The sequence below is a fragment of the Protopterus annectens genome, chromosome 8.part0, assembly GCF_019279795.1.
Source record: "Protopterus annectens isolate FY-2018-M chromosome 8.part0, PAN1.0, whole genome shotgun sequence".
NCBI lineage: Eukaryota > Metazoa > Chordata > Ceratodontiformes > Protopteridae > Protopterus > Protopterus annectens.
This window is the reverse complement of record NC_056741.1, coordinates 1,068,203,111-1,068,220,198: the sequence shown is the minus strand read 5'-3', so window position 1 is coordinate 1,068,220,198 and position 17,088 is coordinate 1,068,203,111. Positions and strand designations below refer to the sequence as shown.

The 17,088-nt window shown below is 36.5% G+C and overlaps 1 protein-coding gene across 1 annotated transcript in view; it reads left to right on the top strand.

Moving 5' to 3' along the window:
* Positions 1-17,088, top strand: part of LOC122809222 (B-cell receptor CD22-like) — a 346,467-nt gene that overhangs the window by 310,363 nt on the left and 19,016 nt on the right. The window contains exon 7 of the mRNA XM_044080536.1: positions 8,706-8,784. Within this exon, the coding sequence (XP_043936471.1) occupies positions 8,706-8,784 (79 nt within the window). The remainder of the gene's footprint in view (positions 1-8,705; positions 8,785-17,088) is intronic.

Below are 17,088 nucleotides of genomic sequence, written 5' to 3'. Positions count from 1 at the left end.
GTAAAAATTGCTTAGAGTCTCTAAGAACAAAAATGCTCTGCTCCAACACAGGCCTTAAATGTTTTTCAACATAAATTGAAAAGGGCTCAGTGAGCCAGCCCTCTCCTGATACAATAGCTGTAAAGGGGGTGGGTCAGATTGGGTCCATATGCACCTTTGGTAAGCCATGAAAAATAGGGACAAAAGAATTCTCTATTTTAAGATAACAGGACAACTCAGGGGTAATACAATGACTAGAAACACAGTCATCAATAGTGGTATACACCCTACACATCACCATAGCAAGACCCCCATAACTAACACTCAAATAGGTGCTGGAATCCCTCAACATATCCTTGATAGCCCTAAAATAATAGTCACTGTCAAGTACAACTATGAAGTTGCCTTTATTGGCTGGTCGAATGACAATGCTAGTATCACTCTTGTAACTCACAATGTGCTTTCCTTTCTAAATAATTCAAATTGGTGAAGGAATGCTTATGTTCATGATTACTAAGTAGATTGAAAATGTCATTTTCACATAACTTATAAAAAACTTCCAATATAGGGTGGTTCTGAGGTACAAACTTACTTTGTTTAACAAAAGTTACAGCAGTAATATATCCGTTATTATCAGTAGAATAGATAATTTTTAACATCAGATTATGGATACACACTCTCAAGTGAATTATAGTGTCAGCCAAATCAGCTCTCTGCGATGGACTAAATGGCAATTCTTTATTTAATAATGCAATTTCAACAGAACTCAAAAATCTATGAGAAATACTCCAAACTAAGGTGTTTTGATGGGTTGTCACATTCCCTTGATGATCAGATAACTCCCCACCCCTGGAGGTTGTTTCTTCTTTGTCCTCCCTAGACTTCTGGATCGAGTCAGTGGTCTCTCCCAATCCTGCCGAATGGACAGGGGTAGAGCAGGAAAAACGTGGGTAGACCGAGTTGAACTGGTCTTTCTACTAACATCTGCCTGAGGAGTTGTAACAGACAAATCCCCTCTAGGTGTAGTGTAAATAGAGCTATCCACCTATGCTCCAGAAGTAGTCATCTTATTAACAGTCACACTGCTGCCACTATCAATCTGGCCAACAGGCATGCTCAAATCATTCTTAACAGGATCATTTACATTATTCACATTAGAATCATAACCACCTATAGCCTCAGTCACAACAGTCCATTCATTTCCAGTACTCTCGACTGTCCTAGGCCACGAAGAAACATGACCCTTCTTAAAGCCCTTCCAATTTCTGTCAAATTTTTCTTCTTTTGCATAGAAAGCGTCTTCTCAAAAGGAGAAACAGCATCTATGACTTCAGATAGTGCCAATTCAACACTGTCTGCTGGTGCAAAATGATATAGCTCATCCTGTTGTTTCTTAATACTGTCAAGTAGTTCCCTTGGTTTAAAGAACTGATTAAGTAATTTCAAATAAATAGAACCATTTTCAAAATTCAACTGCTGCCATTTAGCCAAGAGATCAGTGTAATGCTCACCATATGCTGGCATCTTCAATGCCCTCAAGCTTCTTGGGACAACATGTAGCTTGAGACGGGCCTCAAAGTAGAACCAGGAAAGTGCTAACCTGCTTCATCTGCTGTAGTAAAGATTTTATTTTTTGCTTTTAACCCTGGTCATGTGCCGGTATGTTATATTGTTCTCTATGGCTTATTTTGTTGGTTATATTGTACCGTTTATCCATTGTGGACCTTATTCTCCTGGTTACTTTTAAACTGTAGCAAACTGCTTGATACTATGTAGCAGTCAGTTGCTATAGTTTAGACCACACAAAGCATACTACAGTACTCAGGTTTGACTACAAATGCAATATTGGCCTTTAAAAGCCAGTATTGCATTAATGAAAGATCATCATTGGCTGATTGCACCCCTACCCCAATACTTTGCTCCCAGGGCAGTTGCCTTCTTGGCTCACTCAAGCTACACTACTGCCCAGTTGGACTCTTAATTTCTAGCTTCTTCTCAAGTATCTGTCTCATTGCAAACATTGAGTCAGTTGCGCTACATCATGATCTATATCTGAACTGCTAATCTCCCATCTTACATTCTACTACAATGCGTATTCATTTACCAATCACCTTCTCCAGAATGTTCATTAAATGTGACAGGAGTTTGATACCTCTGTACTGCCCACAGTTATGAATGTCCCCTTTGTTCCTGAACACTGGGGCACTAGTATTTTTATTTTCCAGTCACCTGGGATACTTCTTTCTCCCCATACTGCTTTGAGTACCCTCAGGAGCCATTTATCCCCTATTCTACCCTATGTCTTGATCATTTCTGTTGTGACCTCATCTGAGCCTGCTGCTTTGACTTTCCCTGACTTCATTTTCCTTAGTGCTGTTCTTACTTCTTTTGGGTCGGCTCCTTATCTTCTTTTGTCATAGGCTGTGTCTACAGCAGTACCGTTTCTGTGGGGATTTCTTTATTCAGAAGCTGCGGGAAGTACTCCTTCCATATGCATTTGATGTCCTGTGAACTGGTGAGCAGGTTGTTGCTGGCATCCCTTATAAAGGATGTCTGACTATCTTCTTTATCTCTCTGCCTTTGCCTTGGAACTGTCACTTTCCAGAAGCCAATAAAGTGCCCCTGATGCCTTGTGTTTTTTATTTCTATTGCAACTCCTCTCCTAGCCTCTTTGTTAGCCAAGCAGTATTTCTACCTAGCCTGGCCCATCTTTTCTAGTTCCTACTTTTTCAAGCACTCCTCCTTGCTTTTAATGACTTCCTACACTTCTGAATTTCACCACTAGCTTTCCTTGTGTTCCTAGCGTCCATGTCTGGCTCAACCACATATCTGTTCTATAGTCCTCACCCATGCTGCCGTAAGTCTTCAATTCCACCTATTTGCTCCTCTTCATGAGGGGCTAAAGCTCTGTGTAATTCCATGAACTCTTGTGCTTTCTTTCCAGTCAACATGCATGTCTTCAGCCTAGTCACTGTTGAAGTTAGAGCTTTCTCTGACCACTGCTTTCAGTAGATTGTGGCAATCAGTTGTTTATGCTGTGGGACAACTGTTTCATTAGGGACAACTTTGCAATCACTGATTCTGCCCCAATGCCCTTTCCTTACTAGGAGGCACTCTATATGAGTTGCATGTTAACCACTCTAGTAAGTGTTGCTTTGGCTACCATCAGCCTTTTGTCACAAAGAAGTCTAGAATGGCCTCTCCTTTCTTCCTGTTCCTCCACCCATTGAACCCAGGCAGTCCTCATATTCTGTTCTTCTGTTCTTCTGTCTCAATGTGTACATTTAGGGCACCTATTATCAACACCAATTCACGTCTTCCTCTTTTATCTAGTAGGTCCTGCAACTGCTGACTGAATGCACTCTTTTCCTCACAATTACATGTCTGCTATGGGGTGTAGACTGAGATTATAAATACTGCCATATCATTACACTGGTGTTTGGATGCCACAAGCCTGTCACTAATTCTGATGATATTCCTCACTGCTTTTTGAAGCCTCTCCCTCACCACAGTTCTCTCACTATTTCTAACCTGTCCTTCTCCTGAGTAGTAGACTCTGGATTCCAAGCCAAGTAGCTTTGCTGCACTACTCTTCTCTTTTGGATCCTGGATACGCAAGATGTCCAGCCGCCTTCTTGCCATCATGTCATCCACTTCCAAGCTCCATCCTGTCAGTGAACCTACAATGAGTGTAACAATTCTCAGTTCATGTTTGGCAGGCTGATTGGTTATTATATCCAGCTTTTGCTCAACAGAGCTATTCCAGGTAACCCAAGCTGCACTAATGGACACTGAGCAGCCAGCAGCTTATTGATCCAGGGCTGCTGGACTTTATGGCAGGCACACACTGGCCAGTAGAGATACATACACCTCTCCCAGCATTTAGCATGGTTCCCTGGTGTAGGTCGGAGTAGGCCGGGTCCTCAGCTCACTTATTACCAGCAAATACCCATGTCCATTTGGTGACATTAGTCAACTCAATCAGAATACCTAGAGCCATATTTTTACATATTTGAGCATACACTTTATGATCTGTATTCTCCTGTCTTGAGGTTACTGCACACCTCAGTAGATGTCCAAAGTGGTTGGTCTATACAACTGTTCCCCCTATAGTGCAGCATATAGAATCTGTGCTGCTGCCTACAGCTACATTCTTGGGTGAATTTGAGAAAGAAACATTCAGCATGTTTCTGGAGGTGGCAGGAGCTCCACAGAGACACAGGGAGAACATGAAAACTCCAAAAGGACATTGGCCTGAGGTTAGGATCAAACCTTGTGCTTAGGAGGTGAAGACCTTAACCATTATGCCAACTGCTTACCACTTGGCTCAATTTTTGGATGATGAATTTATACACAACCTTCTTTAGTGCATGCATGTTTAGATCATATTTCCTATTTGTACTAAAGTAGCAGTTTTATGCAGCTGGGACAGTGCATTTGTGTTTTTAGTTGCTGAATTTGACAACATCTTAGCACAATTGCCATCCAGGCGGTTGCAGTAGCACTGTAGACAAATAACATCTTCATGGGGTTGTCAATCATATTTCAAGGAAATAAAGCAATTAGTTTCCATATCTGAAAGCATGAGCATTACATATCGTTTATACCAACTAGTCAAACTAAGTCTAATGGAGTTCTGCAAGCTAACCTTCAGGTCTAGTGGATGACTGTGTTTTTGAATTGTGTTTTAGCATCAGCACTGTTGCCCATTTCAACTGACCGACAAATTCTAATAAGTGGTAAAGCTGTTACCTCCCTTACTGCTATAGGTAGAACATTTGTATTGGTCATTAAAGCTGGCCTCATGCAGTCTCACATAGTTCTAGAAGTCTAACATTTAGTCTGGCAGAGAATGTTCTTGATCAAGGGTTTCACAACAGTAAAACCAGGGCCACTTAACAACTGAGTTAAAGAGCAGGAAAGGGCCACCACATTCCACTTTAATGCATCTATTTGATGTAAGGAGAAGTACAGACTCCCTATATTATTTATTAAGTGACTTACTAAGACCAGACCCATGGATAACCTGAGAGTATATCATTAGATCTGTATTGAAGAAAATCCCCTAGAAAACAGATAACTGGCTCCAGGCCCAGAGTGGATAGTACAAGCACAGGTCTCAAAACCGCACACGTCATTATCTATCTTACTGAGCAATTCTCCTTACACACAGAAAACTTTTTCCACCCTTCAGTTCCCATACAGTCTTATTTTTTTTCCCACAAGCATTCTAAAACAATCTGTATATATTTTCCTGTTGTTTATTTAATTCATACTTAATATGGACATTTTCTTATACAGGCTTATGGAATTTCATACAGGGGGAGGTATTTGTTATCAATCACTTGCTAATGACATTCAGCTTTACCTCTACTTTATACACATATCTGTGCCTTATTTTATTCTCTTGAAGAATGCATACATTCCATTCTTCGGCTCTTGGTGCAAATCTAAAGCTCAACCCAGCTAAAACTAAGGCTATGCCAGTTTGTACCATGGTTTCTACATAACCTCCTCCTCACCTTTCCTACCTTATTATGTAATGCAGCGGTTGAATGGAATTTTGGTCCTCTGTCCAAAAACCCAAGGATTTACCTTATAAGAGCTGTTGCTAAAGGACCCAATATCAGATATTATATTTTGGCTTCAAGAATAGAGTCTGGGTCTGCCATGTGACTTCCTCTTTGCAATGATGATGGATGTACTGGAATTTTCCTGTTTGTATTACTGCAGTATTGTCTACCTCAGTCCTTAAGGCTTATGTACAGGGGCCTGAATCATGTGTAGTGGCCTCAGGAAACCATTGTTTCTTTGGGACTCACAATACATGTTATATAATGCCTGTTTTATAAGACATACACTGGTTAACATTTACTGCCAAGTGTGTCTTTAAGATTCTGGTGCTTACCTACCATAACCTTTATGGGTTCTACATATTTAAATTACTAGGTCCCATTGGCTCCTGCAACATACTATCATTAGGTGTGGCTGGCTGTTCCAAAAACCCTGCCTGAAACATTTGGTAGACTATCCTTTGATTTCTTTGTGTCAGTCATTTGTAATCAGCTAACAATCCTGAGTTAGGTGTGCAGCTCTAAGACTTCCTTTAGGAGATTGCTAAAGTATTATCTGTATACAAGAGGCTACTTAAATCTTTGTATTTACTTTTGACATTTTTGGAATTGTATATTTATATATTCCTATCTATGGAATTGTATTAACTCTGTCATCTTTATTAACATTTATATATTTTATTTATTTATTTTTTTTGTAAAATATCAGATCCGCCGGTAATTAAATGTTAAAGTACATTCGATTTACAAAAAAAAAGGGTTATTTTTTTTTTAATTCACAATCTTCCTTTCCCTTTCTTCTGTTTCGAAAAATCTTTCAATATGTTATAATTACAAATGTTGTCCTCTCTTTCAATATCTAGATATAAAACATCATTGATCTAATACCTAATTCTCCTTCATATAGCTACACTGATTTTCAATATTTTAACTCCATTCTTGATTTTCAATATTTTAACTCCATTATTCATGCCATTTCTACCGTAATGCATTTAAGCAGGCAATAGTTTCATTCAAGTGAAGTCTTTATGGAGCACTAGCTTGTACACTTAAAAGTACAAAAGAATTTCAGGAGTCTGAGCAGCACTTACACAATGTCAGGTATCCCAAATACCTGGTAGCAGCACTTCACAGCAAACCACAGCACAGTTGCTCTGCATTCAAATAAATATTGCTACATTTTGGAGCTTAATATAATTCAGAATATAACAAGATATGTTACACCTGATTTTTTTCAGCTTTGATTCAGTTCAATTTCTTAGGGAAGTATAAGGATCTTATGTTGTTAGAACAAGTACCACACAATATTTTGGTGCTGACTTCATAAAAATCTAACTTTATACACAATTCCTTGCTTTATTTCACACTGAATAAGCTCTTAAGTCATTGCATTACAGTAAACCACACCAAATCATTGCATCACAGTAAACCACACCAAATTTGCTGTATCTATCAACCTACCAAGCAAGTACAAAACATAGATGCTAAATAACACACACATTTTACTTCTTACATGATGGAGACACTGTTGTTTCATATTTCCTGATATTACCTTAATTCTTGGAACTGACACAATATAATCATACCAGGATTCCAAATTATTGATACTGCAGAAAACCACCAGCTGCAATATTCTTCAGAGTAATCTTTAATTTATCATGCAAGCTACATAAAGAGTTAGACAAACCATGCTCTAATTCTTTAATTGTATGTGTTTTGAAGCTAAGAAGGCATGTTGTTTCCAGTTCAGCCAGATGGAGTTTATAACATGGTTTAGACGGGCATAATAAGTGCTATGACATCTTTTTTTTACTTATTCCTCTTTTAAAATGCATTTCCTTTCTGTTTCAGATTTTCACACACAAAGTTATCCACCAGACCTCCATACCACTACATCTACCATCTGTAGTCAAACACACTTTACCTGCATTCTAATTTATCAGTCCTGCAGATTACAGATGAAAGTGTCAACAGTAACTTTTAGATAGTAATTTCATCCTAGTGATATATTATAAATTTTTTCCTTGAGGTTTGTGCATAAATATAAATGCAATATTAATTAAATAATCTATTCCATTTTCACATCATAGCATAGGAAATAGAGAGGGGGAACTGCAAGTAACAGATGGCACAATGTCTCTGACAGCGCATGGATAATTGCTAATGCAGCCATTCCATTCCACACACACCATACTCAACTGCACTCACCAGTATCAGGCAAAATGTCTCTTGTGGCTGACACAGCCCTCTGTTTTCCATATGAATGAGAATGTGTAAATGGATATAATTGTATGTTTCAACAGTCATTCATGTTAATATGTTACTGGCCAGATGTCCATGGGGGCAGGCTATGTCAGAAGGTGGGGGTCATTGTCACATTTTCCCCATCCCCCTTCCCACACAGTATTCACGTGACTGTAGGAAAAAGTTTTTTTTTTTCTCTCAACTAAATAAGAACAGATTTCAATTCTATCAGTTAAATCAAGCAACTCTCCCACAAATAAAAACACTCTTAATCTTCCCTCCTATATTTCTTCAGGCATACTCATCATCACAATAATCCTATATCCAGCTTAGTTTTTTAAGACTAGATGCATACATAAATAGTCAATGGTGTACCAGGATGAATTTGTTTGTCAGTGGTAACCTGGTTGTGTAAGTAGAATGATTTTACATAAATGCTATATTATTTTGTGTTAATCATTTTAATAGCCCTGCTATTAAATGTTTCTATCTGACAGGATTATTTGGCATGTGGTATAATTGTTAATGTAACACTAAGCTGCAGACCATTTAATAGCAGTTTATGAGACCATTGTCTGTGCTATTAAATAGACTGCATGAACTGAAGCAATTCATTTCATAAGTGACTTTATTCACTTCTTAAAGACAACAATGCATCACACTCAAAATGACATAATGGAAAATAACTTTAAATGAAAAGCTAATATGAGAAGAGATTTCTAATACTGATACTTTTACATATTTTGAGTAGTTATGACTTACTTAAAGAGTATAAAACATGATTTGATTCTGCTGTAACTACCTTGGATTAAGCAGTACATTTTTTTTCAAAATGACAAAATTCAAGCATGTTTGGAAATTAAATTATATACTATTTTTATGTCTTAAATGTGCATTTTTTTTTTGCAGAAAATGCCAAGGGGATTATCCAATAATGCAATCAAAAGAAAATTCTTATCCCAGTATTAGCAATACACTTTTTAAACAGGTATGCACCTAAATTTGTCTTGAAAGTATATTTTATTTGGGAATAGTGATGTTTGTGGGGTCCATGGCATCTTCAACTTAAAAGCTCATGGTATAATTTCAGCAATAACTCACACTCAAGATTAAGTAATGCAGACTTACCCATGGCAGGTATACTTTTATTACAAGCATGAAACCATGTGTGAGTTAATACAATGATGTTCCTGAGTTAATGCTATTATTTAAAAATGACATTTCTTGCTGTTTTAATAATGACATTTTGTAAGTGTGTGTTATTCCTCTTCCTCCTTTTAATGCTGTACTGTACATGTGCTGAGCACACATGCCAGTGTTTGCAGAGTTCATTATTTAAATGCAGTTACCACCACCTTTCATTCAAAGGAAGTAAAAAAAAGAGTGTGCATGTGTGGGAGCAATCCTTGTAGTCTGTTAATTTTTTTAGCTTTCTTTTAACTATTACATGTTGCTCTTCTCTGTGGGGTAGTATTGTCTTTTAAAACAGAGTGGGATATTATATTTTCGGATGGCAGTGTTCAGTTTTCAGTTCTCTGCTTAACAGCATGAATAAAATAATAATTGCATCCTCTTTTATAGGCTGCACTCACAGAGATTTCATTTAATGCAGGTTTATTTTCATCAGTTTTTCCTCATAAGCAAAGCTCAGTTTACAACTGGAAACTGGCTGCTCCGTTAAATCAGAGTGCATGTTTTTTTAATTCAGATTATGTTTTATTGTATAACTGCTTACACTGTGTCGATAATAATTTTTTATTTTTATTTCAGTTACACACTGACTGTCATACTGATGTCTTTACACAAAATTGGATTGATGTTAGTCTTTGACTGACTCCATTCATACATTCTATGTCTGAGTACCAATATATAAATTGATCACTTATAAGGCAGTAGGAGATAAGGAGTATTTGTATACTTTTTGGTTATTTTTCAGTTTAGAAAATACTCAACAAATATAGATGTATAGATTCTCCATCTAGATTCATGTAAAGCTGAGTTCAGATTCAACATTAGTCTATATTTTTCTTATATTAATAGAAATAAATAAAACTACAAATCACTGAAAATATTTAGGGAAGTAAATTTGTGACTAAAAATCTTTTCTTTCATTCAGAAATGTGCAAATTGATGAACAATGCCATTTATAATGGTAGGCATGACAACACATTTTATTTCCTTTGAACCTTGTCTACAGCCTGTGACTGTTTCATGAAAAAATGTATTCAAGATGCATGTAGTATAGATTTGTATTTGTTTTTGGGAACCATCTAATGCCCCCCCATTTCCTGCTGACCATCAGGCCACTGCTATTGTGATGTCCATTCATTGTCCATCACTGATGCAACAGCAGGTTATGATGCACCGTCATCCAGGCAGTCATGATGGGTTTTCTATTGTTTTGGAAACCCCTCTTGATGGCTGACATGGCTGCTTGCAGATGTGAAGGCCATAGTATGCCTTTCCCTGTGAATACTCATATTCATGCACACTCCACTTAAAGGTTACTCTGTGAATACAACTCTATAGGGCCAAGTGCATGCCTCCAAGCCATATGCTGCATACTTTAAACATCTTTTACCAGTAGCTGCTGGCATTATAGCAGCTCACATTACCTCACTTCCACCAGGATGGGTGAGTCTGCATTGGGTACTCACCCCCATCTTTTCACCCCTACTCCTCTGTCTTCCCAGATTACTAGTTCTTACATGGTACAGATTTTAAAAGCACTAAAGCAAAATCCAGAAGCAGGAGCAAGACCTATAAAATGTACTATAGAAGGGAAAAGGGAATTCCTATGTACCACAGTGATGTAGATCATTATATCAGAATATGCCACTTTCAGCAAGAATTCAGTGATGTTATTCATTTGCTTACCATTAATGAGGTAAGTTCCATATCACAGTCATCTCTGTTAATACAATCCTGCATCAAACATAAAAAGTAATAAAAATAATTTAGCCCTAACTAAATGTATATTTTTAGTGTTTATTAGAGAAGAAGCATACCACTTTCTTCTTTCAAATAACAGTGTCAGTAGCATAATATGTAACACACTTGCCATTGGCACAAAAGCCTGTGGGTTTTAGCTCTACACCATTTAGATAAATTGTTTACACTGCAGCGTACCATAAAGGGGGGGTTGCACTCCTGAGTATGTTTTCCTTCAAATGAGACATCAAATTATTTTAATTATTTTAATTCTGCTTAAATATTTAACAACAAAAATATGATAAGGCAAATGACTAAAGGTTGGTCTGTAACAACCAAAGTAAAATAAAAGCAAAGAAATAGTCCGACCAACAAGGATGAAGTCATAAAACAATGAAATTTAATGAAAAACAAAAATGACTATACAAATGGATAAGCACTTTCATACAAAGTGCTTCATCAGATCCTGAACATACAAAAAACAGAGATATTTAAATAACCAATAACCAATCAAAACACAGAAACTTAGTGATGTAATGGATGAACCTTCAAAGCCAGTTTTATAGGTATATTAACATTCAGCCTTGGAGATCTATGTGCTTGCAGGCTAGCTATCAATCTCATCTTAGCTAATTCTGTTTTGTTAATGATGTCCCCACCTCTAACGTCACACGATATATTTCTAATACTGTGAAGATAAAAGAATGCCCTACATTGAAACTAATATGTTTGTACAAAGCATTTAGGACATTCTTCCTTCTAATATCACTTAAATGTTGGAGTACATGCTCCTTCAACTGTTTGTTGGTTTTTCCTACATAAAATGCTTGACAGCTCTTACAGCTAGCCAAATACACAAGATTAACAGATTTACAATCCAAATAAAAAACTAAAGGTAAAACATCTAGAAGTTTTAGGGTGTATAAAAACATCTAGAAGTTTTAAGGTGTATAAAAACTTGAAAAGCCTGTGATTTCATGTCGTGTACTAATGTTTTATACACCCTAATTTATTCCACTATTCACTGAATGTCAAGATGCAGGTGTGAGATTCAAACAGCTGTACCCAGCTGTCTTCAAGGTATTCTTCCCTGGAGGTACAAAATCATTTTTGGTGAATTACATATTAAGGAGGAAATACAAAAGTTTATACAATAAAAAGTAAGCTGAGAAATAGAAGGATATTTTGCTTCTTGCTCTTCTGGTAACAGAGACCTATGAAACAGTCCCTCTGTACCTGTGAAACCTTTTCAAATTTGTCAATGGAAAATGTTGGAGAGAAGGAAGGGAGCATTAGAGTTTACTAAAAGAATACATTGGAAATGAGGCAGAAACAGGATTTTGGAGATGAGCAGCAATAAAACCAGTAACTTAATATGGGACTACAATGCAATAATTATAGTTGTGAAATATGATAGAACGGGAAAATCTGGAAATACTGGACTTTTTTCAGAATCTGTTGGACTTGTGGGGGACTTTAAACTGTATGACCTACTTCATGTCATTAATGTTTGGAAAAGTGCTTTGGGGTGGGAAAGAGGAGGGAGAAAGTTAACTGTAAGCAAAGATTTTTTTCTTAATACAAATATTGTGGCATGTGATTGTCTTTACATGCTATAAAGTAAAGTTTTTTTTCAGTTATTGTATGTGTAATGGGAATTGTAAACATGTGCTGCTGTTCTTTTTTTTCTTTTCCTTCTCCCTTCTTCTGTCTTCCTTATTGTTCAGTTTTAAGAAATATAGGCACTGCAATATAAGAAAAAAAGCCTGCTTAAAAAGCATGATAAATGAAAAATGAATGTTTGTTCCCCATTCTTGCATGGGAGAAAGACTGGATTAAATGCTTTAGACTGATTTAGTAACAGATTTTAAGAAAGATAGAGAGAGCAAGTAAATGACAAAAAAATAACATTGAATATTATGAGGCTTTTTTGTAGCAAATACATGTATGCTCAGTAATAATTCTGCAGTTGGGCTTCATGTTTCCAAGGAAACAATCTGATAAAGAGGAAACTGGCTACCTGGTTCTCATGTATCTGAAAGCATTCAGGGTTTTTCCCAGCTGGGAGAGCTATAAAGATAAAACAAAACCAATCAGCACTTAGTAGAAGCAAAGGCTGCAACATGCATCTTAGCATGGATAATCTTTCTTTTAGGTTAACTTAAGTCTATAAGTGTGGCTGTCAGTTTGGGACTTTTGTTCCTATTAGGAGAGTAAAACTTCAATATTTGAAGGTGTCATAGTTTTCTGTGTTAGTATTAAGTTAATAGGTTTTAGGGGGTATTGGGAGTGTGTTTTTTTTTTTTTTTTTGAGGGCTTTCAATAAAACAAAAAGCTTTATAAGATGTGACATAGGCTCAAATGGATATGACAAGAAACAACTTAAGTTCAACCAGCCAAACACTGTATACATATAACACAACAGCTGGAAGTAGACATTTAACGAAAGGGTGTTATAAATAAAAGGTTGGAATAATAACTTTTTAATACAATGATGCTTTTTGTGATGTTTTTAAATGTAAATGGCCTCATAGATAAATATAAAAATGAAAGAGTAGTTAACTATATTAAAACAGTAGAGTGCAAATAGTTATATTACAGGAGATGCACTTAGTAAGAACTGAATGTGTGTATTTGATAAAGAAAGGTTTTCAAGGTGGTTATTCAGTGAAAAACCTGGGACAGAGGAAAAGAGGAGTACTCATATTAATTGCAAGAGGAGCTACATCAGTGATATAAGTTAAAAAGATAATAATGATTTGTAGTGTTAAAGGGCTACTGGCAAGGGAGAAAGATTACAGTGGCATGTATTTGCATTCCACATAAAACTACTGTAATGGAGCTTAAGAAAATTCTGGGAGAAATAATCAGTTTTTGGCAAGGAATATTAATTATAGGTGAGGACTAGAATTTGATTTGCAGCAGTGAAAATGTGTGTGGGGGTCCCAGAAGGGAGAATATAACAAAGGAGGGTAGATTTTTTAAGACATTTTTGAAAATATTTGGGATGGAAAATGTGAATTCAGTAATAGGAGTTCAGAGTGAATTTACATATTATTCTCCAAGATGTAAAAACTGGGCTAGACTAGACAGAATTTACATTTCACAGAAATATGTGCATTTAATTGAAAGTCTTTATACTCACCCAGTAACTATTTCAGACGATGCAACAATAATAGCTAAAATAAAAACACAGGGTAATGAAATAAAAATGAGACATTGGTGCTTTCCCACCCATCTGTCGAAAAGAGAGGAAATTAAGGAATGGGTAGTAGAGATTATGCAGGAACTGATAGAGAGGATACAAATTTCTTCTGAAAATATAGCTAGGGAGTGGGATAAAATTAAGGTGGAGTTTAAAATAGGGTGAAAATAAAAGAAAGGAAGCTATGGTTAAGAAGTAATAATTATTTAGAGGGACTGACAAATGTTAAAACATTGCAGAATGGGGGAATCTCACAGAACAAGAAGAGGATCAACTGCAAAATGCTAGATGGAAAATAAGGGATTACCTCGATAATATGCATGAGTTTAGAAAGGTTGCTATTAACCAACTGTTTTTTGATAATAACACTTGAGCACAAAAACTTTTAGCACAATAACTCAGGCAACAGAAAGTAGAAAGGGCTGTCGCCAAACTTAGGGAGCCTGAAATAAGGAAGGTAAAAAGATATCCTGTACAGGCATTAGAAATATTTTGGAAATTCTATGAAAGTCTCTATAAAGCATAAAAACATGAAAATCAAGAAAAGATGAAAATGGAAATGTTTATGGAATAATTAAATATGCTAAGTTTAGAGGTAGAAGAGGCTCAATTACTAATGATTAGGATAGGAGGAGAAAAGTGTAGGAGCAAGCTACACAGGAAAATGGGAAATGTGGAAATATTACATACAAGGGAGGAATGAGGTTTAAAAGGTGGCAGGACTTAAATGAGCTATGTAATGTTTGACTGAAAAAGATTGGTTAGATTATAAGTGATGCATAATGTTTGCAACTTGGACTGTGTCAGTATGGTTTGTGATGAAAAATGCTTCTAACTCGGATTGTGTCGGTGTGGTTTGTTTTCATTTGTATAAATGTATGATTGCCTTTGTAGTAAGTGATAGTTTAAAAAAGATGTTTCTTGTTTAAAAAAAGGCAGGACTTGAATAATTTATGTAATGTTGCATACTATATGATATATAGCAATATATGTGAAGTAAAATGTTTGTTATGTTAATTATACTGTGATTACTTTTATATGAATGTAAATTTGCCTGTGTGACAACTGATAATTCAATAAGGTGTTTGGAAAAAATGTAAGATATACTGATGATCCTCCAACTAGGCTGAACAAGGAAAATATAACTATAACTTGCTTATCTAGAGTTAGAATCTGCAAAATCACACATGCTCTCAAGTCATTATACCACAGTTACCAGTATGATTCCATCATAGTCCATGTAGGTATAAATGACCTGAGATGGACTTCCCTGGACTATATAAAGAGAGACATTATGGAGCTTTCAGGTTATGTGCATCTGGTTGGTATAAGCTGTGATGCCCCTGCACTGGCACAGTAATCAAGGAGCCTCAATCCTCACCACTAACACCAGTGAGGAATGTGCACATTGGGAGGATGACAAGTACATACACAGTAAAGTAAAATTTCCCTGAAGAGCACACAGAGATCACAGACAGTCTGGGGCTGATTTCTCCCTCTTTCTCCAGATCCCCAATAAGACTACCCACTGGCACAGCTATAGGTTTAGGATCTCAGCTGAGTAGTCAAGCCAAAACCTCCAGCACCCTCTCTGTCCAACCAGTGCTTCTTGTCTCTGCTCAAGTAGCTGACACACACACACTTTGAAATTTGATTTATATACAAACACACAGACACTCTTGGGAAAGGCTGACACAGATTTATTAGCTATGTCCCCTTCTGTCCAGACTATACAGTAGTACCACTTGCCACCAACCACATTTATCAGCTACTATAAATGCCCTTACCAAAGAGTGCTCAGTTCTACTGTGTAATGTTACTGTTATCCAAATAGTAAGTGTGACCAGACCTTTTAAGGCTATTTAGGAGTGGCCTATACAGTATCACCAAATACATATGCAAATACTCTAAGAGATTAAATATCTCTAAATAAAACCAGCCACAATTAAAACGTTTAAATATACTTAATAATAAATAAAAAAATGTTCAGAATCATCGGAAATACTTGAAAATAACATTGCAGGACAGTCTCACATAAATACACAAAACAGCTAGACTAATCTTACTATTTTCCTATCTAGCTGTAAGAGAGACACTAAGATCTAAGTCTTACTTACAGAGCCAGGAAAATATAGATAAGAAGTGCTGAAGAGATGTTTACATATCCAGAACAAAATACAAAATGCACAGACTTTCTCTCTGAGATAGTTCTTAAGTTACTAACAAACATTTCTGCTGAATTATCTCAGATTACATCATTCTTGTCACCTCTGCCTTAGTTCCCAAGCTAGCAGGAACTTAAAATTTAACATGTCTCTATTAAAAATACTTATCTCTTAGAAGCTGACACTTCTGTCTTAGAAGTTTGCCCGAAACTGGAAGTCGTAAACAATTAGCTTGGAAACCTGTAATTACTTCTGTTTCCAGACAATAGGAAAGCCTACAGTGTCTGCTTTGAGCTGAAACAGAGATAACAGAGTCATAAACAAGTTACACTTATTTTCTTAGAGTTTGCAAGTTAACTCTGTATATTCCAGCCTTTACCATCAACACATACATTTGCATAGGCATGTAGTTTATACACATTTTTGCTCTTTTCCAGCAGGTTACACTGTGGTTACAGTCTTGAAGCTCAGCCCAGAACATATAGTTTTCTTACATTTCTAAGGCAAGCATACAAATCATATTACTATTCACAAATGACATATAATTTTTTACAAAATTCTATTTAGCTGGGCTGGCAACCTTCACATACGCCTAGCAATGAGCAGCATATTACCATCAGTGAGGATATTGCCACAATATGTCTTTCTGGTGTCATTCTAAGGGGAATCAATATTTGTCAGTTTGGGAGGACATAGTTAGCCCATGTTGCTTTGCCAAGGATGGTCTGCACCTCTCCTTTCTTGGCTTTTGAATACTGGCTAAAACTTTATCCACTCCCATAGTGCCTTTTTTACTCAATGCCAAATTGACAAACTTACCAACATAGCAAAATAAACTTAACCAAACCTCAAGATGTTACTGCTCAATGCCAGGAACCTAAATAAAAAAATACACTATTTCTAAGGCCTCCTACACTCAAGAATTTAGACATCTGTACAGTTACTGAGGCATGTTTTAAAGCAGCAGAACATACCCTGGCAGTGTAAGGTT